At 38.8% G+C, this 26,122-nt stretch overlaps 1 protein-coding gene across 4 annotated transcripts in view; it reads left to right on the top strand.

The window, feature by feature from the left end:
- The window catches only part of PATJ (PATJ crumbs cell polarity complex component), a 383,422-nt gene that overhangs the window by 61,677 nt on the left and 295,623 nt on the right, over positions 1-26,122 (top strand). For all 4 annotated transcript variants that reach the window (XM_070786441.1, XM_070786442.1, XM_070786440.1 and 1 more), the window contains exons 13-17: positions 3,024-3,100; positions 5,642-5,698; positions 16,882-17,016; positions 21,421-21,582; positions 25,113-25,244. In XM_070786441.1, the coding sequence (XP_070642542.1) occupies positions 3,024-3,100; positions 5,642-5,698; positions 16,882-17,016; positions 21,421-21,582; positions 25,113-25,244 (563 nt within the window). The remainder of the gene's footprint in view (positions 1-3,023; positions 3,101-5,641; positions 5,699-16,881; positions 17,017-21,420; positions 21,583-25,112; positions 25,245-26,122) is intronic.

The raw sequence follows: 26,122 nt of genomic DNA, 5'->3' as shown, positions 1-26,122 counted from the left end.
AATGAGTGTATATAATTTCAGTTAGAGAGACCAAATTCTTCCAACTGTTATGATGTTAACTCTTTTTGCTGTAGGGGCAGACCCGTTTTCCCTCTTCCTTTCTAGTTTCTTTGGTTGGTCTAATAATTACATTAACATAAGAAAGAGTAACACAGGAGAAACACACACTTTCTATGTGTAGGAGTCCCATAAAAATGTGAGCCCTTAAGGGCAAGTTGGGCAATTGAGGCTTCTATGCTATCCTGAGCTAAGGAATGGGATTGGGGCCTGGGCCTTCCAATGGGAGGAGTAATTTACAGGATGATAAGAAGAGCAGATGTTTGATAATTAGAAGTTTGCCCAGCTATGCAGATAGGTTTTTCAGATTAAACAAATTGTCTCTGGTGTGATATATATATACAATGAAATGTTGTGTGCTTAGTTGCTCAGTCGTGCCTGACTACGATGCCATGGACTGTATCCCTCTAGGCTCCTCTGTCCTTGGAATTCTCCAGGCATGTGTGCTGTAGTGGGTAGCCATTCCCTTCTCCGTGGGATCTTCCTAACCCAGGGATCGAACCCTGGTCTCCTGTGTTACAGGTGGATTCTTTCCCATCTGAATTACCAGAGAAGCCCACAATAGAATATTACTCAGCCATTAAAAAGAATTAAATAATGCTATTTGCAGCCATGTGGGTGGACCTACAGAGTGTCCTATTGAGTGAAGGAAGTCAGAGAAGTAGACATATCATATGACATCCGTTATATGTGGAATCTAAAAGGAAATGATACAAGTGAACTTATAAAACAGAAACAGACTCACAGACTTGGAGAATGAGGTTGTGGGGATGGGGCTGGGGGGAAAGTTGAGGGGAAGGGATAGTTATGGAGTTTGGGATGGATGTGTACACACTGCGATATTTAAAATGGATAACCAACAAGGACCTACTGAATATAGTACATGGAACTCTGATCAGTGTTATGTGGCAGCCTGGATGGGAAGGGAGTTTGGAGGAGAATGTATGGCTGAGTCTGTTCTCTATTCACCTGAAACTGTCACAGCTTTGTTAATTGGCTGCGTGCTTAGTGTGTGCTTGATCACTCAGTCATGTCCAGGTCTTTTTAACTCCATGGACAGTAGCCCACTAGGCTCCTCTATCCATGGAGTTTTCCAGGCAGGAATGCTGGGGTGGGTTGCCATTCTCTACTCCATAATCAGCTATACCCCAATATAAAATAAACATTAAAAAAAAAAAAAACCTCTAGGAGGGTCTGGTTATACAGGGGGTCCTCCACAATATTGTGGGAAAAAAAAAGTTGTCTCTGGTTATAGCTCTCTTTCTGGTACAGGTTCCCTAGCTAAATTCCTTTAGGTAGTTAAGGGAGGGATGAACGTTTTTCCTGAGTCTGCTGGATCTTGGCTGTCTTTAGTTCAAAACAATCCACATTCCAAGGTGGCAGTGGTTGGCATATTCTTTGTTGCCTATGAAATAATTGTGTCAGATCATCTTAATATTCACTTTTTGTGTGGGATCATTTTGTGTTGCCTAGAATTTATTGAGCTGCTGAAAGTAATCTCTTTCCTCTGCTACATAGGCCTTTGTTCTCTGCTTTAAAACTCAGGACTGTGATTTCATTGTATGACTGAGGTAAAAATAAACTCAAAAGAATTGTAGGTGAAATAAACATCTTATACATGCGTATAAAATTTCTTTAGATATCATGTTTTTAAGCTTACAGGTCAACCAACACATTACAAATTTTTTTAAATTAGCCTACCACATAAGAAACTGGTGTCTGTGAGAAATTTAATAGAACTCTTGATGTAATTTCTTATGGAAGTGCTAATAGAGTAGGCACAGAGGTGCAGCACCCACATGAAGGATATTTTGTTTTTAATAGGGTCTTTAGTTAGCCTCGAAATGGAATCTAGCACATCAGTTAATGCAGTTACTTTGTGGATATTCTTTTGTAAATCTAGTAATATAAGTTCTTTGGTGTTCATTAGTCTTAGTTTCTGATTTTTGAGGTTAGTCTGTTTTACTTAATGATTTGTACTATGTAATTAAGCATTATATGCATCTGAGATTAGATGTCTGCGGAAGGCTTGAAAAAGCTGATCTTGCAAGTTATGTTTGATTTTAGACAGATGGTTATATCAGTTGTGGTAAGTGTTCTGTGACTTGTCCACTCTTGTGACACAATTGAGTTTTTCTTAAAGAAAAAAGGTGGAGATCTGTTTATTGTCTGCTACCACTGTGGCTCTAAATTGAAATTATAGTTTTAGTACTTTGATTTTTGTCTATTAGGTATTATTCAGACTGCAAACTGCATTGAGCTTCTGGCTAAGGTCATATGGAGGATAAGCAGGACACTTAAAATCTGTCTTCACTTTTAAAAATCATCTGACCTATGCAAAAAAGGCAGTACTCCCCTTAAGTAAGAAAATCATAAAGGTATGATAACCACATAGCCACAAATGACCAAAGTAAAACCAAAGTTTTTGTTACATTAAAGCTCATGCAACTCATTGGTTGAATTAAATCAGACAAACTTTTCTATCCACCCAAGTAAAAAGCTTGAATGGGTCATGTTGGTGTGCCTTGTTGATAGTAAAGATATCTTGATAGGTTTTTACACTTTTGTGGGTGAGTGGAAGGTACTACGCTGAAGTGATTAACATTCACCTTAAATTTTTCTTTGTCCTAACATAGCATAAAGCAAAGCCAGATACATTTTACTTATAAACCACAGGATGTTTACATATTAACTGTATAATTCAGATTTCATTGATAACTTATCATTTCCTTTTCTGTTTAAAATATTCCTTAACAGCAGAAGCCCTATGCATAGTTTGGTTACCACCAGTTTTATACATGTCTTATAAGTCACCTCTGATTAACTTTACCTAAATAGACCTAAGTTAATACACTTTCCTTTTTATTCATTTCCCTTTTACTTACTCAAACTGTGCTGTTATGGAAGAATTCAGTAGTTTAGTGGGTTTAACTCACAGTAGCTTCAACTTTTTTTTTTTAATCCAGAAAAAGCCCCAGACTCTCCAGAAAATGAGCTGAAATCCAGATGGGAAAACGTACTGGGCCCTGATTATGAAGTAATGGTATGTTAAAATCTTCTAATAAAAAACACTCATGTCTCATTCTATGTCATGCTTCTAATGGCACAATTGAAAGAAATGGGAGACTCAAAGAGTAACCAGCCTGCCTTTATTTTTTCTTCCTGTGTTTTTTTTCCCTGTTGGATCAATTAATTAATTTTATTTTTTCATTTTAGACTGCAAGAACAGTTAAGGACTGCAGACAAGTTTCAGTTACAATTAACAAACACTCAGTTCATGTTGAGACCATTTAAGTTAACAATAGGCTGAAAAATGTTAGGAGAGAGAGGGCTTGCCTTTAAATTTATAACCTGTATCAGCTGCTTAAAATTGCTGGCATTTTTATGATTGCTTTTATGATCTGTTTGTTTTATTGTACACTGAAAGGGCTGTGGATATTAGTCCTATGTTTCACAAAGAATGTTACAGTTTTATGAGAAAAATGAAAGAATGATTATCAAATGTATTTGGGAGAACAGGAAGTAATTTAGGTTAGGTTTAAGTTTATAGTGCCAGTGGTCCATTAGACTTCCTTTCACCTGTTATTAGATTCATTGAGTAAAGGATTGATTACATTTCCCCAAATGAATCCACATGAAACCAGAAAGCTGCGCTTAGAAAAGCCTCTGCAGTGCCCATTAAACGTGTTAGTAATAAAGTATTCTATTAAATTTCTATTGTTATTCACATTTTCTTACATATGTTTGTCATTAGTATTTGTTGGCTGGTTGGAGATCTTTTTTTTCTATTCTAGCCATTATCTATTGTCAGACATTTTCCAGTGTCATTAACATGAGTCAAAACAGTTTATACTTTCTCTTCTCGCTAGTTTTGTACTTCCATGTTGATTCTCATGAACTGCTGCTTCTTTACTTTGTAGATTTTGGAGCTATTTTGTCATTAGCCTGCTGCTGCTGCTAAGTCATTTCAGTCGTGTCTGACTCTGTGTGACCCCATAGACGGCAGCCCACTAGAGCAAATGACCTTTCTACAATTTGGAGTGGTTAATATTAAAAATAGTTTGGTGTACCAGCTTTTTTTAATGGTTGGTTTTAAATGAGCTCTTTTTGGTTAAAAATTTATCCTCTTTGGGGCATCCCTGGTGGCTCAGTGGTAAAAAATCTGCCTGCGGTACAGGAGATATAGGAGTACAGGAGACATAGGAGATGTGGGCTCGATCCCTGGGTTGGGAAGATCCCCCAGAGAAAGAGATGGCAACCTACTCTTGCCTGGGAAATCCCATGGACAGAGGAGCCTGGTGGGCTACAGTCCATAGGGTCATAAAGAGTTGGACACAACTGAACACGCACATTATCCTCTTTATAACTACCCTTCCAAATTTAATTTATCACATGATGAGGTCATAACCAAGGGGCTCGAAAGAGGAGACAGAATTTGGAGTTCGAAATTTAAAGTGACAGGGATGAGGCAACAAAAGGAGAAGCCAGGCAAGATGGATGAGTGAATGCGTACATAGAAACGTGCATACCTACCTGCATGCACATGCTCTAGTGTTTCTTACTGTATTTTCTTCCAGAATCTACTTATCTGAAGTGCAGTACTTGTAGAAGATTTAGCTGAACCACTGTTTAACTTATCCCCTCCCTCCAGATGCACTGTATTTTATTAACAACTTACAGATGCAAATCGTCAGTGAAATGTTTTGCTTGCAAGGAATTCGTTTCTGTGGATGTCTACCACTGAAGCTCAAAACAATAGGTTTAGGCCAGGATTAAAAGCTTTCAGGATTCCACCATCTTCCTACCCACCGGTCCAGGTCCTTTGTTTGTGTCCTCGCTGGCTCTTTCTCCTAGGGAAATGGTTTGGGCTTGCTGTGGAAATTCAGGCGCTTCAGTTTTTCCAAACTTCTCTGATTTTAATGACCTTGCAAACTTTGTTTCAAGGCCTAGGTTTAGAAATAAAAATGACCAGAGTCTTGGTTTTGTGAAAAGAATAAAATTTTTATGGCTTTAATATAATGGAAGATTAAATTAAAATTTTAGGTGTCATGGATTTTTAAAAATAGTATATGTATTTGCCCATCACCTTCTAGTTCAACTTTTGAATCATTTATGAAAAAAGATTGTTGTGGAGAACAATGACTACAAAAAAGCAAATATTCTCTGAGATTTTATATTGTGTGTTATGGATTTTAGAAACATAGAAAAAAGATTAGATGGAGTTATCAATATATAGGTTTTATACAGATTTTTTTCAGAAAGCCCGGAGAAGGCCATGGCACCCGACTCCAGTACTCTTGCCTGGCCAATCCCATGGATGGAGGAGCCTGGTAGGCTGCGGTCCATGGGGTCGTTAGGAGTCAGACTCGACTGAACAACTTCACTTTCACTTTTCACTTTCATGTATTGGAGAAGGAAATGGCAACCCACTCCAGTGTTCTTGCCTGGAGAATCCCAAGGATGGGGGAGCCTGGTGGGTCGCACAGAGTTGGACACGACTGAGGCGACTTAGCAGCAGCAGCAGCAGGAAGAAATAAAGTTATGCTTTTACAAATATTGACAGTATCTTTTCTTGTAAATTTAGGTTGCTACTTTGGATACACAGATTGCTGATGATGCTGAATTACAGAAATATTCAAAGGTAAGCACATTGTTTAAACTGTTGTCAGTTTTTTGTTGTTAGAAGAACTTTCTCTAAATTCTTGTCAAAGTAACTCGATTAATGCTGTGACCTAAAGTTTTCAGAATTTAATTTTAGAGGTTTTCTGAAAATATAGTAGGTTCTGACTGGTATGAAGTGTGATAGTTAGATGTGCCTGGGAAGAACATAGGCCACTTCAGATGCCCAAATTCCAGGCTTGACTGCTTTGCCCACCTTAAAGGTAGTGTGCAGAGCAGGCTTTGCAGAGTATGTTAGCTTTTCAGATATTATAAGTCCTTTTAAATTGTTTCCCGGACTTCCCTGGTGGTCCAGTGGTTAAGAATCTACCTATCAATGTAGGGGATATGGGTTTGATCCCTGGTCTGGGAAGATTCCACATGCCAGCAGATCAACAAAGCCCATGTACTGTAACTACACTACTGACCCTAACAAATATTCGGTTAGACTGAATATTTGATATTATGTATGCCAACTATAGAAGGCTTAAGGTGATGTTATCTCTGTCCAAGGGAGTCACTGTTTCTTCTAATAAGGAGATACCGTGCGTGTGTGTGTGGATGTGGGTGTGTGTGTGCAGTGAGGCAGAGGTACAGTTCAGGTAAGGTTTGGACTCTCTTGGGTTGCCTTTGCTCCTAACACATGACCTCCAGGTATTCCATTGAGTATGAGGTATTTATCAGTTCTCAGTCCCTGGTGGAACCTGCGAACTCCAAGTGTCCCTCAGTACTTTGGGATTGTAGAAATCTGCTTAGCTCTTCAGGGGTTTCCTGATTAGCCTTCAGCTTGCTGTTAGAACTCGAGATGTCCTTGGAGGAAACCATGCTCTCGCTTAGGCTCAGTTCATCATATAGTTCAGCTTTAGTTAATCTTACATATTCCAAGCCATAAGACCCCATATCATCATTTTCTATACTAAGGAAAAAATATAGTGACCACACTTTGTACATATTAAAGAATGTCATTGTCTTTCTCCAGGCAGAACATGTTCTCTCTCATCTTCATCCCTAGTTCCTTGCCACCAGTCTACTTTTCTTCTTCCTGATCAGCTTCTATGCATTATATCTATTTGCACTGAGTTACTCTGATATAAAGGACAAGGCCACAGCAACCCACTCCAGTACTCTTGCCTGGGGAATCCCATGGATGGAGGAGTCTGGTGGGCTGCAGTCCATGGGGTCTCGGGGAGTCGGACACTACGGAGTGACTTCACTTTCACTTTCATGCATTGGAGAAGGAAATGGCAACCCACTCCAGTGTTCTTGCCTGGAGAATCCCAGGGACGGTGGAGCCTGGTGGGCTGCCATCTATGGGGTTGCACAGAGTTGGACTCGACTGAAGTGACTTAGCAGCAGCAGCAGCACTCTGATATAATGGTGTGGAAAGGTTTTGAATAGAACAGATGTTCAGAACCACCTCACCAGTACATTCAGCTGTTCATTCGTTCATTCATCAAGTATTTATTGATACCAACTCAGTGCCAAGTCCTTCACTGGGTATGGGATTTCAGAAGAGAACAGGAAAAAAAAAAACAAAAACCAATCCCTTCCCTGTAGAACTTATATTTTAGTAGGGGGAGATAGAAAATAAGTAATAAATTATATAGCATAGATGATATGTGCCAAGCAGGAAAAATGAATAAAGAATTCAGGAAAGAATGTGGGTTTGCAATTTTAAATAGGTTGATCAGGAAAAGCCTCATTAAGAAGGTGACATTTGAGGAAATACTTTGGGGGTAAAATAAGCAGCCTAATTTTTCTTCTATATAATACAAACAATAATATCTACATTGTAGAAAGTTACATATAAGTATATTTAATATATGCCCCGGTTAGTATAGCTCAGTGCCAATACATAAGAATCATTCCATAAATGATAGTTTTGTTTCCCAGTTGTATGCTTCTAGTACTTTTAACCTCTGGCCTATTAAAGTCTCCTTTAAAAAAAAAAAAAAAAAAAAGCTGTTTTAAAACATTTAGTTGAAATTGGAGTAGTAAAGAATCCACCTGCCAATGCAGGAGATTCAGGTTCGATCATCCCTGGATTGGGAAGGTTCCCTAGAGGAGGAAATGGCAACCCATTTCAATATTCTTGCCTGGAAAGTTCCATGGGCAGGAGAACCTGGTGGTGGACTATAGTCCAAGGGGTTTCAAAGAGTTGGACACAACTATGTATGCACACACTAGATTATAGCAAAAACTTGGTTTTTAACTTTTTTTTGCACTAGAAGAATTGCACTATTAATCCTCAATAGTGCAATCCTTATTTGCACTATTCTTTTTTTTCATATTTCATTGTTATCTGCATATGTTTACATACTTGTAGTTGGTATACTCATTCTTTTGTATAATATATGTGGCAGAGAAGGGGTGTGTGGTTTTTTTAATGTAACATTATCACGTTTACTTTTTTAAACATTGATTTCTTTATTAAATGTCCACAGTTTATTTTAATGAACTATCATTGAAAAAAACTCTTAAAATTGGAAGTTTGGTTCTTGATTTAGTAGTTTCTACTTTCTCTCTGCAATATGTAAAGAAAACTGGCCTGTCCAAACCCATTTCACACATGAGGATCCTAAAGTTTGTATAAGTTGAATGAGTCACCTCAGATTATACAACTGGATAATATAGTAGCAGAGGCAGCTTGCAGCTTAGAGAGCATTTTTTTCCTTCCTGTAATATTTACAGAGCTCCTACTTCACACCAGACTCTGCGGCCAGCTGTGGGGAGCAGAATACAAAGGGTCCTCTCTCCTGGAGCCTGGGTTCTGGGCCAGGTTTGCTGTGCTGTGTTCGGTCGCTCAGTCATGTCCAACTTTTGTGACCCCCATGGGCTGTAGCCTGCCAGGCTCTTCTGTTCTTGGGGATTCTCCAGGCAAGAATACTGGAGTGGGTTGCCATGCCCTCCTCTGGGGGCTCTTCCCAACCCAGGGATTGAACCCAGGTCTCCTGCATTACAGGCAGATTCTTTACCATATGAGCCACCAGAGAAGCCCAAGAATACTGGAGTGGGCAGCTTATCCCTTCTCCAGAGGATTTTCCTGACCCAGGAATCAAACCAGGGTCTCTTGCATTGCAGGTGGGTTCTTTACCAGCTGAGCTACCAGGGAAGCCCTGGGCTTGGTTTGGGTCATGATAAGAAACAAGTGAAAAATAACCTGAGAAGATAGCTATAAATTGTAAAAGCGATGCAAGGTAGTGATTGTATGAATGATGATGATTTAAGAAGCATAAACAGAATGATGAAAGCAAGTACACTTGGGAAAGAGTTGGCCTGTGGGGGGAATGGAAGTTGTTTTGGAGTGTCCAGGTCAAACTAAATGAGCAGTAGGATGTTTTTAGGTGAGGAAGACAAGGTAGGTAGTCCAGGGCCTTGAGATCCACACTGATAAGCCTGGGCTTTATTCTCAGTGCCAGGTAACACCAGTGGAACATTCTAAGGAGGTTAGTATCATGCTCTGAGATCAAGGCTGTAGGTTTTTCCTCTGTCTTATTAGCTTTCTGATTAGGAAAATCATGTTTCATGACTATTGCTGGTGTTTCTAATTGTTTATCTGTCTTTAGTTGGTCACTCTGGTAACCACTTCATAGCTGAAAGGAATTGTTTTAAGGGATGCAGATTCAGGAAGCATCTCCCTGTATGACAGGCCAGTGTTAATAGAGAAGACTTTCTTTTGAGGTGGATGGAGTTGTAGGGAAAGAGAGAGATGAAAGCACTTTATAGTGGTTTGAGCATTAGCTGAACTGCTTCTAGGAATCTGTTAATCATGACACAAGAACAGTTTTCCCGCATCTGGGGAGACTTGCACTTTTAGGGATGGCTTTCTTGGCAAGTGTTTACTATTAAGATAATCACAGAGCTATGAGGGAGAAGCATTATGCTCATGCCAGTGTCCCTTCTGCCGGCCATCAATTGTAGTACAAAGTGAGCATTAGTAATTAGTGATATCCCTAGTGTGGGCAACAAAAAGACTAGGCCCTGTTCTCTGGCTTTGACAAGACAGACTGACAAATTTCACTTTGTTTCCTTCCTAAATTACTTTCTTGGAGCCAGAGGGCATTAAGATAAGAGTTTGCTCCTCAGTCTGTTTGAGCAAGTAGAATTGTGAAGGCAGTGGAATGTATTGGGCCCCCACTCAGCCACCAGGGGTAGTGTTTTGCTTTAAAGACATTTCTCCAGAATAACTCTATTGGTTAACATCTATTTCCTCCTTTCCATTTTTAGTATGTGGAAACTGAGTGTCAGGTAGGTGAAGTGACTTGCCCAGGATTATACACAGCTTTTGCTCTTCAGTCGCTCAGTTATGTCCATCAGGGGTCTTTGTGAACCCATGGACTGCAGTATGCCAGGCTTCACTGTCCTTCACCATCCCCTGGAGCTAGCTCAAATTCATGTCCATCGAGTCAGTGATGCCATCCAACTATCTCATCCTCTGTCGTCCCCTTCTCTTCCCGTGTTCAATGTTTCCAGCATCAGGGTCTTTTCCAATGAATTGGCTCTTCATTTTAGGTGGCCTAAGTATTGCAGCTTCAGCATCAGTCCTTCTAATGAATATTCAGAATTGATTTCCTTTAGGATTGACTGGTTTGATCTCCTTACAGTCCAAGGGACTCTCAAGAGTCTTTTCAAACCCCACAGTTTGAAAGCATCAGTTCTTTGAGACTCGGCTTTCTTTATGGTCCAACTCTCACATCCATACATGACTATTGGAAAACCATAGCTTTGACTAGATGGACCTTTGTCAGCAAAGTAATGTCTCTGCTTTTTAACATGCTGTCTAGGTTTGTCATAGCTTTTCTTCCAAGGAGCAAGCATCTTTTAATTTCACAGCTGCAGTGACCATCTGCAGTGATTTTGGAGCCCAAGAAAATAAAGTCACTGTTTCTATTGTTTCCCCATGTATTTGCCGTGTAGTGATGGGACCGGATGCCATGATCTTAGTTTTTTGAATGTTGAGTTTTAAGCCAGCTAGTAAATGGCAAAATTTAGAAAACAAATCAGGAGTTATCTGGCTCCTGAGTCTGTGCCATTCTTTATGCTTTTCCTTTTGAGTAGATAATATATGGACGAGACATAAAATCTAAAAGTTTCAGAAGCAAGTACTGCAAAATATGTTTCCCACCCATCCCAGTTCCCTTGTTCTCCCCTGAGGCAACCAGCCACTGTTACCAATTCTTAAGTATGTATTTTATATTCTTAAGTATATAATTTTCTGGCCTCTTTTTGAGTGAATCACATAAGATACAGAATCAAATAACTGTAGTGACAGTGGTTATCTAGTAGGGCAGGTGGCCTATCAGAAACACCAGAGTAGCCTTTTCAAAATAGGCATGCCCTATTTTGTTCCTCCTGACTAATATTCTGATTTTGTAGGTTTGGGGTGAGGTCCCTAAGGGGAACTGTGATTCCCTCCTTGTCTCACTTTATTGAGAATTATTATTCAGGTTTTGCTAGGATGCCTTATGTGTACAGTTGACCCTTGAACAACATGGGTGTGAACTGCATGGATGCACTTATATGCAGACTTTTTTAACGGTACATACTATAGTACTCTGGTCTTCCTTGGTGGCGCTAGTAATGAAGAACATGCCTGCCAATATAGGAGATGTAAGAGACACGGGTTTGAGCTCTGGGTTGGGAAGATCTTTTGGAGCAGAACTTGGCAACCCACTCCAATATTCTTGCCTGAAGAATCACGTGGACAGAGGAGTCTGGCAGGCTACAGCCCATCGGGTCATAAAGAGTAGGACACGACTGAGTGACTAAACAAAAACACTACAGTACTACACCATCCTCAGATATGGAGGGACCTCAGATATGGAGGGCTGACTGCAAGTTATACCCGGCTTTTCAATTGTGTAGAGAGTCAGTGCCTCTAACCCTGAATTATAAATGGTCAGCTATATTCAAGGAGGGAGGGGTTACTTCCTCAAGACAGATGAAGGAGGCTTATGTGAGGATGAACTATACTCTCAAGAATGAGTTTGGAGAAATAAGAACAGTGGATATTCAAGGTGGATGAAATACTGTGAGCAAAGGTAGAAAGAGCCATAAGGGCAGAGTGTTAGTTCAGTTCAGTCGCTCAGTCGTGTCCGACTGTTTGTGACCCCATGAATCGCAGCATGCCAGGCCTCCCTGTCCATCACCAACTCCCGGTGTTCACTCAGACTCACATCCATTGAGTCAGTGATCCAGCCATCTCATCCTCTGTCGTCCCCTTCTCCTCCTGCCCCCAATTCCTCCCAGCATCAGAATCTTTTCCAATGAGTCCACTCTTCACATGAGGTGGCCAAAGTACTGGAGTTGCAGCTCTAGCATCATTCCTTCCAAAGAAATCCCAGGGCTGATCTCCTTCAGAATGGACTGGTTGGATCTCCTTGCAGTCCAAGGGACTCTCAAGAGTCTTCTCCAACACCACAGTTCAAAAGCATCAATTCTTCTGCGCTCAGCCTTCTTCACAGGCCAACTCTCACATCCATACATGACCACAGGAAAAACCACAACCTTGACTAAACGGACTTTGTTGGCAAAGTAATGTCTCCGCTTTTGAATATGCTATCCAGGTTGGTCATAACTTTCCTTCCAAGGAGTAAGCGTCTTTTAATTTCATGGCTGCAGTCACCATCTGTAGTGATTTTGGAGCCCAGAAAAATAAAGTCTGACACTGTTTCCACTGTTTCCCCATCCATTTGCCATGAAGTGATGGGACCGGATGCCATGATCTTCATTTTCTGAATGTTGAGCTTTAAGCCAACTTTTTCACTCTCTTCTTTTACTTTCATCAAGAGGCTTTTTAGTTCCTCTTCACTTTCTGTCATAAGGGTGGTGTCATCTGTTTATCTGAGGTTATTGATATTTCTCCTGGCAATCTTGATTCCAGCTTGTGTTTCTTCCAGTCCAGTGTTTCTCATGATGTACTCTGCTCCCCAAGTCAGTAGGTGCCCAGTATGCTACTGGAGATCAGTGGAGAAATAACTCCAGAAAGAATGAAGGGATGGAGCCAAAGCAAAAACAATACCCAGCTGTGGATGTGACTGGTGATAGAAGCAAGGTCCGATGCAGTGTTAGGTTAGGTGTCAAAAGCTCAAATATCTCTTGGGCCAGACAGGTAACAAATGCTATCTGAAATGAAAAATGGCAGCTGATGCTTGACCTCGGTGTAAGGAAGCTGAAGAGATCTTCAATATACTTCTCTACAGCAGAGTATGTAATGTTTATTTTTTGAACATTCAGAGTTAAAATTTTAATTTTTTTTAGTCCACGCCGTGTGACTTGTGGCATCTTAGTTCCTTGGCCAGGGATTAAATATGGGTCCTTGGCAGTGAAAGCATGGAGTCTTAACCACTGGACTGCCAGGAAATTCCCCAGAATTAAAATTTTAGATAGATGAGAGAAACTAATATAAATCAAGCTCTACTAGGTTGACTGTCTTGCACAACCTCTGCGTGAATATACCTCACTTTGGAGGCCATTGTCCTGTGTTTCATCATTAGTTTAAAAGTTGTAGCCGCATTCTTGGAAAGTTTGTTTTTAATTGGGGTAAATTTACCAAGTCTTTCTACCTAATCTTTAAACATAAATGGTTATGTAATATCTCCAGTGAAAGAAAGAGAGAGAGAGTGTGTGTGTGTATAAGAACTAATCATAGGATCCTTTCTGTTCTATTTTAAGTTCAACTTTTTTGGAAGCCTCCTCCCCATACCACTGACAAAACTATTCCTTTTCAGAAGCTTTTTTTTTTTTTTTTTTTAATCCCGGAGCAACATTTATATTCCCACTTGAATACTTTGATATCTTGTTTGAGGGACAAGATAAAATGAATGAACTGCAGCTTGTTTCCTGACTGTTCTCTCCACTCATAGGCTGAAGGCCTCTAGCTTTCTTGATCTCATTTAATCTTCATAATTTTAGCATCTACAGTAAATCACCCAATGGTCACACTTTCCTTGAATTTGTTTCCTTGTACCCTTTACTTGTCATATCAGGATCATGAACATCCTGCTGCTCAATTAACTTTGTCAAGTTAAGTAGGACCCCTTACAAAGCACATTGAATTAGCAGCAAAAAGCATAACGTGCTTTGTGTGTGAAGGCATCAATCATCTGTTGACACCTACTCCTGTCATTTTAGCACTTTCTGCTCTCAGAATTCCGAAAGGGTGGACTACTGAAAGAGACAGATGAAATGGTTGATTTGTTTAGTTGCTAAATGCAGCTGGGACAAGTAATTAAATAGTCCTGCTCCCACAGAGACACCTGGAGCCATGTAACATCAAGTCTCAGAAACCCAGCTGTACTCAGATTTAGATTTAGAACTAATATTAGGTAGGCTTCTTTTAGATTGACAGATTTTGTAAACATCATTTCTGGTTTATCTATTCAGTATGATTGAAGGTGGAGCATGTGTGTTTCATGCAAGCTTCTAGGGAGCATGTGGTATTTACAGATATCTAGGGGAGTAGCCTAGAGGGGCACAGTTCTGCATCTGGTGGGCAGGGGATTCCTTGAGTAAGCTGCTGCTGCTCTGCGGTGCTCCAGCCTGTTCCTGACATCAGCTGTTCCATGGAGAAGGGAAATAGAGCAGGTTTAGTAAGGGGCTTACTTTCATGCATTGGAGAAGGAAATGGCAACCCACTCCAGTGTTCTTGCCTGGAGAATCTCAGGGACGGAGGAGCCTGGTGGGCTGCTGTCTGTGGGGTCGCACAGAGTCGGACATGACTGAAGTGACTTAACAGCAGTAGGGACTTGGAGGGGAGCCTGGGATCAATTCCCTCCTTAATCCTTCTATTTTTTATGGGGACATGCTATTATACAAGCAGCAAAGATCTCTCTGTGCAGCAATGTCTGTTTTAATTTGGGCACTTATTTCTATGTAGGAATTACTACCACTGTTTACCCTGTTGCTCAAACCAAAAATTTAGCAAATACCTTTTTCACTTACCTTCCATGCAGTCTACCAGCAGGTTCTTTGTAGGGCTGATTCATTCTTATCTTTCGAGTCTCACCTTACATGTCCCCATCTGCGTGAAACCTACTCTGACCAACTTTTCAAAACAGCCATCACGGTTGTGTCTGATGTCCTGACATTGATTAGCTCCTTCATAGCACTTACCACAGTAATTTGGGGTTTATATTTCACTTGTTTCTTGGTGTATTGTTCGTTGACTTATTTCATTTTGCTTGAGTCTGCTTGCTTTCTTGCTTGTTTATATTATCTGTCTTCTACACTAGATGTTAGTACCATAGGATAGAGACTGTGGGATCTTCCCAGAGCAGGGGTTGAACTGGTGTCCCCTGCATTATGAGGTGGATTCTTAATCACTGGACCACTGAGGAAGCTCCATGATATTTATTTTTTAATATTTATTTATTTGTTTAATTGCTAAATAAAAAATAAATTCATTTATTATTTATAAATTTATTTTTTATTTTTAAAATTGTTAAATTCACTTACTAATTTATTTTTAATATTACTTTATTTGTTTAATTATTTGTATAATTTCATGTTTAATAATGGCTGTCACCAACAACTGGCTTGCAGAATTCCTGAAAATGGAACAACCTGCTCTTGCAAGCAGACTTCAGCAAACATTGGGGGATGAATTACAGGGACCCACTGGCCACTCTCTGCTCTAGTGTTTGGCTCATAAGGAAGGAAGGGAGTTGGCCGAGATGGATGGGTAAACTGCTATTACAGAACATTTCTCAGAGCTTTTATTTAGCTTTCAGTGCTAAAGGAAAGGACTGTAGTATCTCCTAGCGTGATAGTAAAAGATTGGGTACAATGACAAAACAGAATGAGATAGCAGCAGTGACAAATGAAGAAATCACAGAGAAAAAACAAGAATAAAAACAATCTTACTTTCACACTGCTAAAACAGCTCTTTGCTCGAGATGACTTGATCCTGCGGTGCTTGGTCAAGAGCATTTAATTTTCAGAAAATTAGCCCAAGTTCCTCATGCCTGATTTAAGCCATTGCAGCCATCGTCAGCTGGTTTCATTGCCACTTCACATTTGTCTGTGTGTCTGTAGTGGAATGGAAATGAGCCCCAGGTGGTGTCTGAAGCAAGGCGTGTGGAACTCTGGGGACTCAGAGCAGATGACTAAGGGGAGGTGACAAGCTTCAGGATAAATAATTACAGAGAAAAGGAAATATGAGGGAAAGAGTCATGTCATGAGTGTATTGCCACCTTGTGTAGGGTTTTCTCCTCAGCAAATACACCATGAGAGATGGGCCTGGTATTTTAGATAAATGGACTATTGATATAGGGAGTATAAATCATAATTAGTACCATTTACCATATTTGAGTTTATATAGCCACAGTGAGAAATCATTAGCTCCAGTTTTGAAAGTGAAGGGCATGGAGTTTGGTGAATGCCCTTGACCTTTATAGCCAACAACACTAAGACACTCATTTTCTTACCTTCCAGGAGTAGAATGACAATTGCCTTCTTTATTTCACACCCATGCCTCCCCCACATCAGAAAGTATTCTAACTTAAACTGGTTAGATGGAAAAGACACTTGAAAGAGGTACCATCTTTTGTGAATCAGTTCAAATAACATGTTATGAGCCCATCTTCAGAGGGCTGGTACTATTCTAGGGCCTAAGGTTATAGAGAGAAAAGATACCCTCAAGCAGGGGGGCAGTTAAGAAAATAGGAATTTTAAACACAGTGTGTTGTGCACTGTGATGGAGATGTGTACAGGATAGTCTTATAGCCACCCTTATATCACCTTCAGGTGGAGGTGAGTTAACTCAGATTTCAGGAAGGGCTTCATGGAAGTGACACTGCTTTTGGTATTGAAGTGTGAATGGAACTTAAGTTACATATAAAAAGGAGGGATGAGAAGCCCTGCAGAAAAGTGAAACACAGAATACATTCTGGGACCAATTGGAAGTTTGGAGTGCCAGAGCTTAGAATTGGAGACTTTGTCTGTCTGTCTCTGTTCCCAGGGAATCTGAAAGGAAAAGAGTGAGAACAAGATGAGAAATGACTTCATATTTTACTTGAGGCTAGTTTTCCAGTTATTGTCTGTCTGAGGATTTTCGTGATCTGACTCAAGGGGTGGGACTATCATGTCAAAGTGACATTTGATGGAGAATTACCAGCCAGATATGTCCATGTCATGTTTATATTACTGCTCTATGTTTCACTGCAGCTGCTGCCCATTCACACTCTGAGGCTTGGCATGGAAGTGGATTCCTTTGATGGGCACCATTATATCTCTTCGATTGCTCCAGGTGGTCCTCTTGATACACTGAACCTCCTACAGCCAGAGGATGAACTTCTTGAGGTAAAAATTTTGAGGGGGGAAAAAAGATACAGCACAAGAATTTTTAAGTTGTAGGAAAATGTGTTCTCACTGGAAATCCTGAGTTATATCACCAATGCCAATACAATGTGAGCTACTAGAAACTGAAAAATACTTGTTGACTATCCATGGGGTTGCAAAGAGTCAGACATGACTGGGTGACTGAACAACAACAAATACTTAACAAAACTGTACTGTATACTTGAAAGTGGCTGAAATAGTAGATAAGTATTCTTACCACACACACACAGTATGGAAACTATGTGAGGTGATAGATATATTAATTGGCCTCATTGTGGTAATGATTTCACAATATATTTATCAAGTCATTTACATTGTATGCCTTAAACTTGTACATGTTACATTTCAATTATATCTAGATAAAGCTAGAAAAAATAAACATGAAGAAAAATGCTAACAACTTTATGTAGTGATAAGAGAAGCAGATGATATACTTTCAGTTCATTATCTCTATCCTTTGGGACTCCTGGGATGTTCTTTTTTTGAGTGCTTATTTTCATGATTAAGAAAGAACCTAATTTCCCACTTCAGTTTGACAGCATAATTTTTTTTTCAAAATTCTTTTTTTTAAGACTCTAATCCCTGATCCTTGTTTGAAACATGCACTTGTATTTATTTGAGGGTTTTGATAACCTCCAGCTAATATTTTACTGACTGGCTTTCAAACGGTCTCTTTGGGACTCCCTCCCCCCAAGATGGCAGCCTCTGGTGGGCTTACTCAGGTTTCTGAGCCTCTCTTCAGTTGGAGCAATTCTAGAGCACTTATGCTTTGACATGAATCCTTGAGAGATTTTATTAGATTGGAAAGTTCTATCATCAACACAGCAGACAAATCCAAGCACCAGCCCTTAATTTTATAGATAAGAAAATAAGGCATTGATTTCCCCCAACTTTACCCACTAACAGAATTATGACTTTAGTTCATCTTTTGTAACTTCCATTTCACTGGTTTTTCAGTACATCACACTACTTTCAGGGAGGCTAAAAAAAAAAGTGGGCAGTAGCCAAACTTAGAGAAGGCTGTGTAGGAAAGGGTTCTTCCAAGTGTTAGATCCACAAGAAATCCTAAGTTGGGTGTAATAGAATCAACCTAGTTGCCTTGGCCAAGATTAGAATTTCATGGGCCTGGAAGTAGAGATTTCTTTCTAAAATTGTATTTGTTTAAAGTGAGGTGGCAAGGATAGCAAATAGGTTTCTTGTTGGATTTTTTTAAAAGTAGTGTTCTTTCACCTGGAGGAGTATGTTGAGAATTTCGAGTTGAATTTTAAGGTCGGAGAAAAAAGTACTGTGGCTATTGGCAAATTTGTTCATAAGCATAGGAGGCCAGGTGTTGGGATCCTGTTTTAAGGTGTAATAAATGGCTTATTTTTTATAAGTGTTCAAGAAATGATGTTGGGATGCTTAATGTGAATTAATGCCCTAGACTTTATCATTTATGGGAACTTGGTGCTGAATCATGTCTTTCTCTTCTTATTTGCACAGTATATGGCCTAATTTTATGGTATCACACATGATAATCTACAGATTGGAGGCCATTTGGAAAATATTTCCATAATATGTAGTTATGAGTTATTGAGAAATGGGATATATTTATTTGGGAGATACAGAAATATAAGTAAAAAGCAGTTTAGTTTCCTTTTTTTGTGGTAAATATACATAACATAAAATGTATCATTTAAGGCATTTTTAGCTTACAACTCAGTTGCAGTGTATAATTCATTACTAGTACATGGTAGGTGATAAAGAAATGTTGTCTGGATCTGAGTAAAGAAAGTGTGGGTGATCCCAGCCATCAGCTGAGTCCCCTGTGCCTTAGCTGAGATTGGAATTCCAAGGGCCTTCTGCCTTGTAATAGAATGTGTTGTAACAAGGTAGCATGCAGACTGGTTGAATTCTTAAGTATTGATTTCTGGTGAAGGAACTTGGAATAGGGGAAGAAGCACAGATTTGGAAGTCAGAAGAGCTGCTTTTGGTTTTGAATTTGCCCCAGCTGAACCATATGTCCTAGCATGTCCCTTTTTTTTTTTTTGAGAATCATTTTCTTCATCAATAAATGCCTGCTTCACTCTCTGTGGGGATTTAGTGAAATATCAAACACGTAAAGATAATGCTTTATACATTATCTCACTGTGAGACACTGGCAACATCACTACCGTGTAAAGTTACAAGCAACCTTTATGGGGTAGGATTGAATGAAGTAGTGGGACAATACTAGAACAGTATTATATACTCTGCAGATGAATACGTGTGTGTGTTTTCTAGCCCCGAATTCTGAATAACCGGGACTTGACAGTACTTAAGAGGGTTTCAAGAGTCTAGAAAAATATTGTAAACTCTAAAATACAAATTGGCTTCTTCTGAGCAACTAAATATAGAAATTAAAAAGTCCCTTAAAGTTAGCCAAATAAACTCCTAAACTGTGTGTGTGTGTTTAATGTACTGCTTAGAGCTTAAAACCAGGAACACAAATATGCTCAGGGTTAGAATACTGTGCCAAGTCTCAGCCCAGAGCAGCTGTTTACAGTGGCCATAAATCCCCTTAGATAGGAGTTGCTAATGGGAAATGTGACCAGTCCCTTTAGTGATAGAGAGTGGTGAAGAGGACCACCAGGCATTGCTATAATAATTGGAGACAATTCAAATGAATAAATAATGAGCTAAATAAATATTTAAGTGTACTCCAAGATAAAAACCTGAAAAGTGATTTTCTAATTTATTGAAGTAGTATGAAGCACAAACTAAAATACTTGTGCATGGGTAGAGTTCCTGCTTTGGTTATATCCACTTGCTTTACTTTCAATATGAATTACTCCCTATTTGGTTCATTTTAGAACTTTCTGTGCTTGTGGTGCTGGTTGGCACCATGGATATGGTGTGAGCAGTAACATGGATCTCCCTCCCCGTTTTTGTGTGAAGATTGACTTGCAGTTCTTCCAGGAAAAAAATCTTTCATCCGATAACTTGCTCTCCTCTGGACCACCTCCTCAGTCATGAAGTCCTGGGAGACTTCCTAGGACTAGTTCCCTGAAGCACATGTGGGCCTCTTTACTATGTGGTGATTTCTTTGTAAATAATTAAGAGGCAGGGAGATTATGTCTGGTCTGATGCTAAGTGCTGGGTATGTTATAGGCGAGAGTAGTTTCAAGGGATGAATGATGGGGCTCAAACCACTGTTGATGGGATGCTTCTAACAAACCACTGTGTTCGTATTCTCTGAGCAATGATAGATTTTGTGGAAAGGTTCTCCCAGGAAAGTCAGCCCTGTCAGTTATCTGGACATTAGCACTGCGCCTGTCAGAAATTAAGACCAGACCAGAAATACCTTTAAAACTAATAATGCTGCTGAGCTCTCCCAGGAAGGTAGGAGTCATATGTGAAAAGATTATTTGTTGCCTGGATTGTGTTCATATCTTAGCTTTTTGGGAGTGGCAGATGGATGAGAGAGCTCCTGGAGCTAAAGTCATATGTATGAAAAATTAGAATAAACTTATTTTTATTAGTTTATTCTAATAAACTAATTAGAATAAACTAATGTTTCTAAATCATCTTTAGTGCAAAGAATTGTTACTATGCACTAAATATATGAAATTTAATCTTTTGGTGATAAGCAATAATTATTAATAATGAACAGTTGATTACCATTTTGTTCTTTTAAACATGTGGGACCCTGTGTATAATAATTTGGAAATCTGACACACTTCTTACACTTGATGGCTGTGTAAGGGCAGAGTGTGTAAGAATAAATCTGAGGCAAAGTTATGTGTATTTTTTTTCTATAGAGGTGATTTTCTAGGATGATATTGAATTTATGGAATGAGAAAGAAAATTGTGAGCTGATGCTAAATTTGACAGCTAAGTATCCTAGATTTTGTTACCTATACATTGTAAGTTGAACAGTTTGTAACAGCCTTAAAAATCAGTGTTAATATCTCTATCGATATGCCTATAAAATGAAAAAGCAAAAGGAAGGGGTCTTAAGGCTGTAATTGGTGTTTAGTGTGTTTAAGGAGAGATGGGGAGTAAATGAGAGAATACTTTGGGATATAGGAAGGAGAAAGCAGGGAGGTGTGAAAAATTTGGCAAATCACATTCCCAGTAATAGTTGAACTCTGAGCACATTTTATACTTTATTCACCAAACTCAGTAAAACCTTAACTTTCATTTTTATCAGTTTTAGAGATTTCTGGGTTTTTTTTTTGTTGTTGTTACTACTAAAATGATTGCACTTAGGCCCTTTTGTTTATAGGGAAAAGAAAGTGATATCCTGTTTTCATTTTGATAGATTGATGTAAGCAAGAGTTTTGTTTTTTTTTTTTTTTTCCATTTGGGACCTCCTCAATTCTGACTTATCCCTTGTCTTTCTAGGTCAATGGCGTGCAGCTCTATGGGAAATCTCGCCGAGAAGCAGTCTCCTTTCTTAAAGAAGTGCCACCTCCCTTTACCTTGGTTTGTTGTCGACGGTTGTTTGATGATGAAGCCTCTGTAGATGAACCCAGGACCACTGAAGTCTCCCCTCCTGAAGTGAAGGTACTGAATGGATACACGTACTGTGGTTCTCATAAGCAAGTCCTGGCATCAAAGATGCCCCCAGAATGTATTGAGATATGAAGGAGGTGGGAAAAACCTCCTACCTCTCTTACTTGACAACAGCATCTCTCAAAGAAAACAATGTATAGCTTTTCAGATGGTTACTTTCCATTAATGTCATTTTTTTTACTTGAAAGATTGGTGACATTAATGTGCATGCTCTTTGATTTTAGAAAACCCCTTTTTGGTAATTGCCTGAACTCGTTACTTTTAGCTCCCAGTTCTACTCAGTTTATCTTAATAAGTTTAAGATGTTGGTAAGTGTTGAATATCTAATGGACTTCCCTTTTTCAGAGCTTTAAAAACATGGAGATCTATGACCAATTTTGAAGTGAGTCTAAAAATTGCTGTAAAAGCCTTTTTAAGGTCAGAGAATAAAGTAACACTTTCTGTGCCTCTGGAAGTCTTTTTTTAAAGAGCATTGTAATTATGAAAACAGTTTTAAGCACAGGTTTTGCCATCTTATGTTATGTGTAGCTTTATCTTTTTATGTCACCTTTTCCCTTTCTGGACTCTTTTAGATTATAATTCATTAACACCAGTTTAGACGCACAGGGCTGGTCCTTTTACCCACCTGCCATCTGATTTTCAAGATACGTAGACTAATGATTTTGAATCCATAAGCAAATAGCTTGACTTTCTATTGATCTCCTTCCTCTGAAAACAAGGGTGCTTATTGTACGTACCTTATCAATGGTGAGAGAAGGAATTGAAGTAATGTGTGCACTCTTAGTATAATGTCTTGCATAAAGACAGTGCTCACTGAAAATTAGTGATGGCTGTTCTCAACTCCTCCCACCCACCTGTCTTTGTTTTGTGATTTCCTAAAATACAAGAGTTAGTACTGTCCTGTAGTCACAGATACTTTAGTGTATGTTAAGTTTGTTTTTATGGCTCCTGTGGGCAGAGACCAAATCTTAAAATTATTTTGTATCTCTAGGTGTTTTTATTCTTTACTGAGCATATAAGAAATGTTTAGTAAATCATTGATTGTTGCTGATAATTTTTTAAAATGTTTATCTTGGTATTTGTATTTCAAGAAAGGGACTCAAGTACCACACTTTGTGATTTTTGCAGTCTTTACTAAAATTAAATGTGGGCAATAGCTTACCTCAAAAGGTTGATAAAAATGCCGTTAATCTAATCTTACAGTGTGTGTAAATCACCAACTCAGCTTGCTGACTCTGTGCTCCCATCCGTCATGCTTTACCACAATGGGTAAACAACAGCTTTGAATTATGCTGAATGTCAACCTTGCTGGCCATTAGTTGATTGCTTTCTATTCTGTAAATACCGTAGTTATGCAGAATTGATTGTATCAAAGTGATATATATATCAGGTTGGCATATAATATCTACTTTTGGTGCCTTGAAATTTATATAAACTTGGGTTTTAAAATTACATGTGGTTTCTTAAAATCTGGCTCTCTTTTCCATCTGTCTCTTTCTCATTTATCTCAATACAATCTTAGGTTCTTAAACCCTCTCTGGTTAGGCAGCTCAGCCAAAATTCTAATGCTCATTAATCAGTGAAGGTATTAAATGCCCCAGTAAAACATCAATCATATTGTATTAACCATTGTGACTTTCCTTTGTATTGGAAAGTATAGTTTTCTTTTTAAATGTATCATTTCCTCACATCAGACTGATATAAACAGAAGTTTATTGATCCAAAATATTCCCCCTTATTTCAAGTTCTATTATCTAAGAACCAAGAAATTGTTCCCTTGTTTAGCTTCAATCTACTATGTCCTTCAGGGAAAGTTTGAGATCTGGTCCAGCCCTAATTTTAAAATGTTTTTGTATTAGCTATGGTGCCTTACTCTTCCATAATACAGGAGTGTCATGACCACCAGCTTTGATTCTGTTATATGGATTTTCTTAAACTGGTCACTCAAAATTATATTTGTAGGAATGGTATCAGTTCAGTTCAGTCACTCAGTCATGTCTGACTCTTTGTGACCCCATGAATTGCAGCACGCCAGGCCTCCCTGTCCATCACCAACTCCCGGAGTTCACCCAAACTCATATCCATCGAGTCGGTGATGGCATCCAGACATCTCATCCTCTGTCGTCCCCTTCTCCATTTTATTTACTAAGTTCATTCAAAGTTTTTAGAAGTAGACTTCTTAAAGACTTATAGCTTTGTTTAGAAAGAGTGTCAAGGGAAGGCCACTCAAAGATAGATTATCGATTCATTATGTATTGAACAAGCATTTATTGAGTGTCTACTATGAGCCATGCAATATTTTGTGTTGAGGGGATGACCATGGTAAACTCGATGATAGCCCACATCAGTGTAGTCCAGAAGCTAGGCATTTTGTTAATTGCCAGGGCCACAAAGAAAAAGAAGATAATTCATGAGCCTTAATTAGAAGTTTAGACTATTTGGAAAAGATAAATCACATGAACATAATGTGTGTGTGTGTGTGTATGCTCAGTCGCTTAGCCATGTCTGACTCTTTGCGACCCCATGGACTGTAGCCCCAGCCAGGCTCCTCTCTCCATGGGATTCTTCAGGCAAGAATACTGGAGTGGGTTGCCATTCCCTTCTCCAGGGGATCTTCCCGACCCAGGGATTGAACCTGCATCTCCTGCATTGGCAGGTAGATTCTTTACCAGAGCGCCACCTGGGAGGCATGAAAATAATACAATGCTATAAATAGTATAAAAGCAGAAGATTGGAGCAGCTGTTCTGCGTAGTCAACTCATTGGTACTCTGTCATTTAGCTTCCTAGAATTCTAAATGGCAGTGACTCTCCCTGAAAGGAGGGAGCTTGGAATAGCGGGGTATAGGAGTGAGAAGTCAGGCAAAGTAACGAAGGATCTGTGTACTGTGGACAGTTGTGCATGCCTACTTCCTCCAGGATCAGGGTTTCATTGTTTCAACTCTGGTTTTCACCTGTTTTTAGACTTACACGAGTCCCAAAGACTTGGATTTTTTTCAACTTACTTTTCTAGTTAAATTTTTCTTGAAAACTTCTAGGAGCCAAAAGAAGTGGTATCTCTGTGTCCTATCCTAGCCTTTCTCTGTGTTGGTATCTTTTTCTCTCTCATTGTAATTATAAATTCAGGTGTTGCTACTGAAATGTCTTATAAGCTTTGACTTTGTGTGATGTTTTCATATTTTCTTAAATTGCATATTTTTCCTTTTATGCTTCTAATGGGATGACAGAACTCATTTTAGTATAAGAGGTCAGTGTTAATACTTTGAATGAAACAGATACTTTAACTTAAAAAAAGAAACTATATGAACAATCTGGTTTTTTTCAGTGCTTTAATTTTCATGAAGATTTTATATTAAGTATATGTGTCCCAGTGCATGCCCCTTTTAAAAAATTAAAAAGAAAAACTATGCATGCCAAAAAGTATCCTCAGTTTGAGGAGAAGCAATGAGATTGCTGATGTGTTCATTTTTTTCAGTATTGAATGGAGAGTGTTTTGAAGTATTTATGTTCCTTGTTATTTCAGGCTGAATACAATGTAGATGTCAATACCGAAGAAGATGATGATGGGGAATTAGCACTGTGGTCTTCTGAAGTCAAGATTGTTGAACTAGTGAAAGATCATAAAGGCTTGGGATTCAGCATTTTGGATTACCAGGTATAAGAACCTGTACAGAATTTTTTGAAGCAATTAGTTTTTATTAAAGTTATATGAAGGAGTAATTGTTTAAAGCTCCTACTGACTTAGGCAAAACTGAGTTGTTTAATGTAAAATGCAACTGTCCAAAGGCAGGGTATTGTAATTACTATTGTTACCTTTAAAGTTGATAAATTCCTTAGTTAATAAAATGCTAGATGATATAATAACGGGACAATAAGGGAAGCGGTAGTTTTATACCCATGGATGCTTTTAGAGACTGGGACTTGATGAATTTTTTTATATGGAGGGTTTTTTCCCTCCAACTTTATTGAGATGTATTTCACATACCATAAAATTCACCCATTTAAAGCATACAGTTCGGTTGTTTTTAGTATATTCAAGTTGTGCAACCTTCACCATGGTCTAATTTAAGAATATTTTCATCACCCCCAGAAAAAAACCCTATACATATTAGCAGTCATTCCCAATTCTCACTCTCTTCTCCCTTCCTTTCACAGGAAGGTTTTTATAGTTTTGCCTATCTATTAATCTCAGTGAGCGTAACTAAGTAGAACTGTTCTTGGTGAAATTTATATTTCTATTTAATATAGAACATATAATATTTATGTATTTGTATGCCTCCTAATTATAAGTACAGTAAAGTTACTGATGCATTTGGGGTGGGGAGAGCAATGTGAAAGGTCATCATAAGACATTTATATGTTATACCAGTTTACCAGTTAAAGTATTTTTAGACCATCTGATTATCAGGGGGAATTAAAACTGTTGGCAAGAAATCTCTTCACTTTTAAGATGCATATTTTAATACATCAGTGCTGCCTAAACACATTGTGGTTTAATAAAGCAAAATGTACTCTATCAAAGCACATAAAATG

Source organism: Bos indicus, chromosome 3 (genome assembly GCF_029378745.1).
Source record: "Bos indicus isolate NIAB-ARS_2022 breed Sahiwal x Tharparkar chromosome 3, NIAB-ARS_B.indTharparkar_mat_pri_1.0, whole genome shotgun sequence".
Classification (NCBI taxonomy): Eukaryota; Metazoa; Chordata; class Mammalia; order Artiodactyla; family Bovidae; genus Bos; species Bos indicus.
This window is presented reverse-complemented; position numbering and strand designations above follow the sequence as displayed.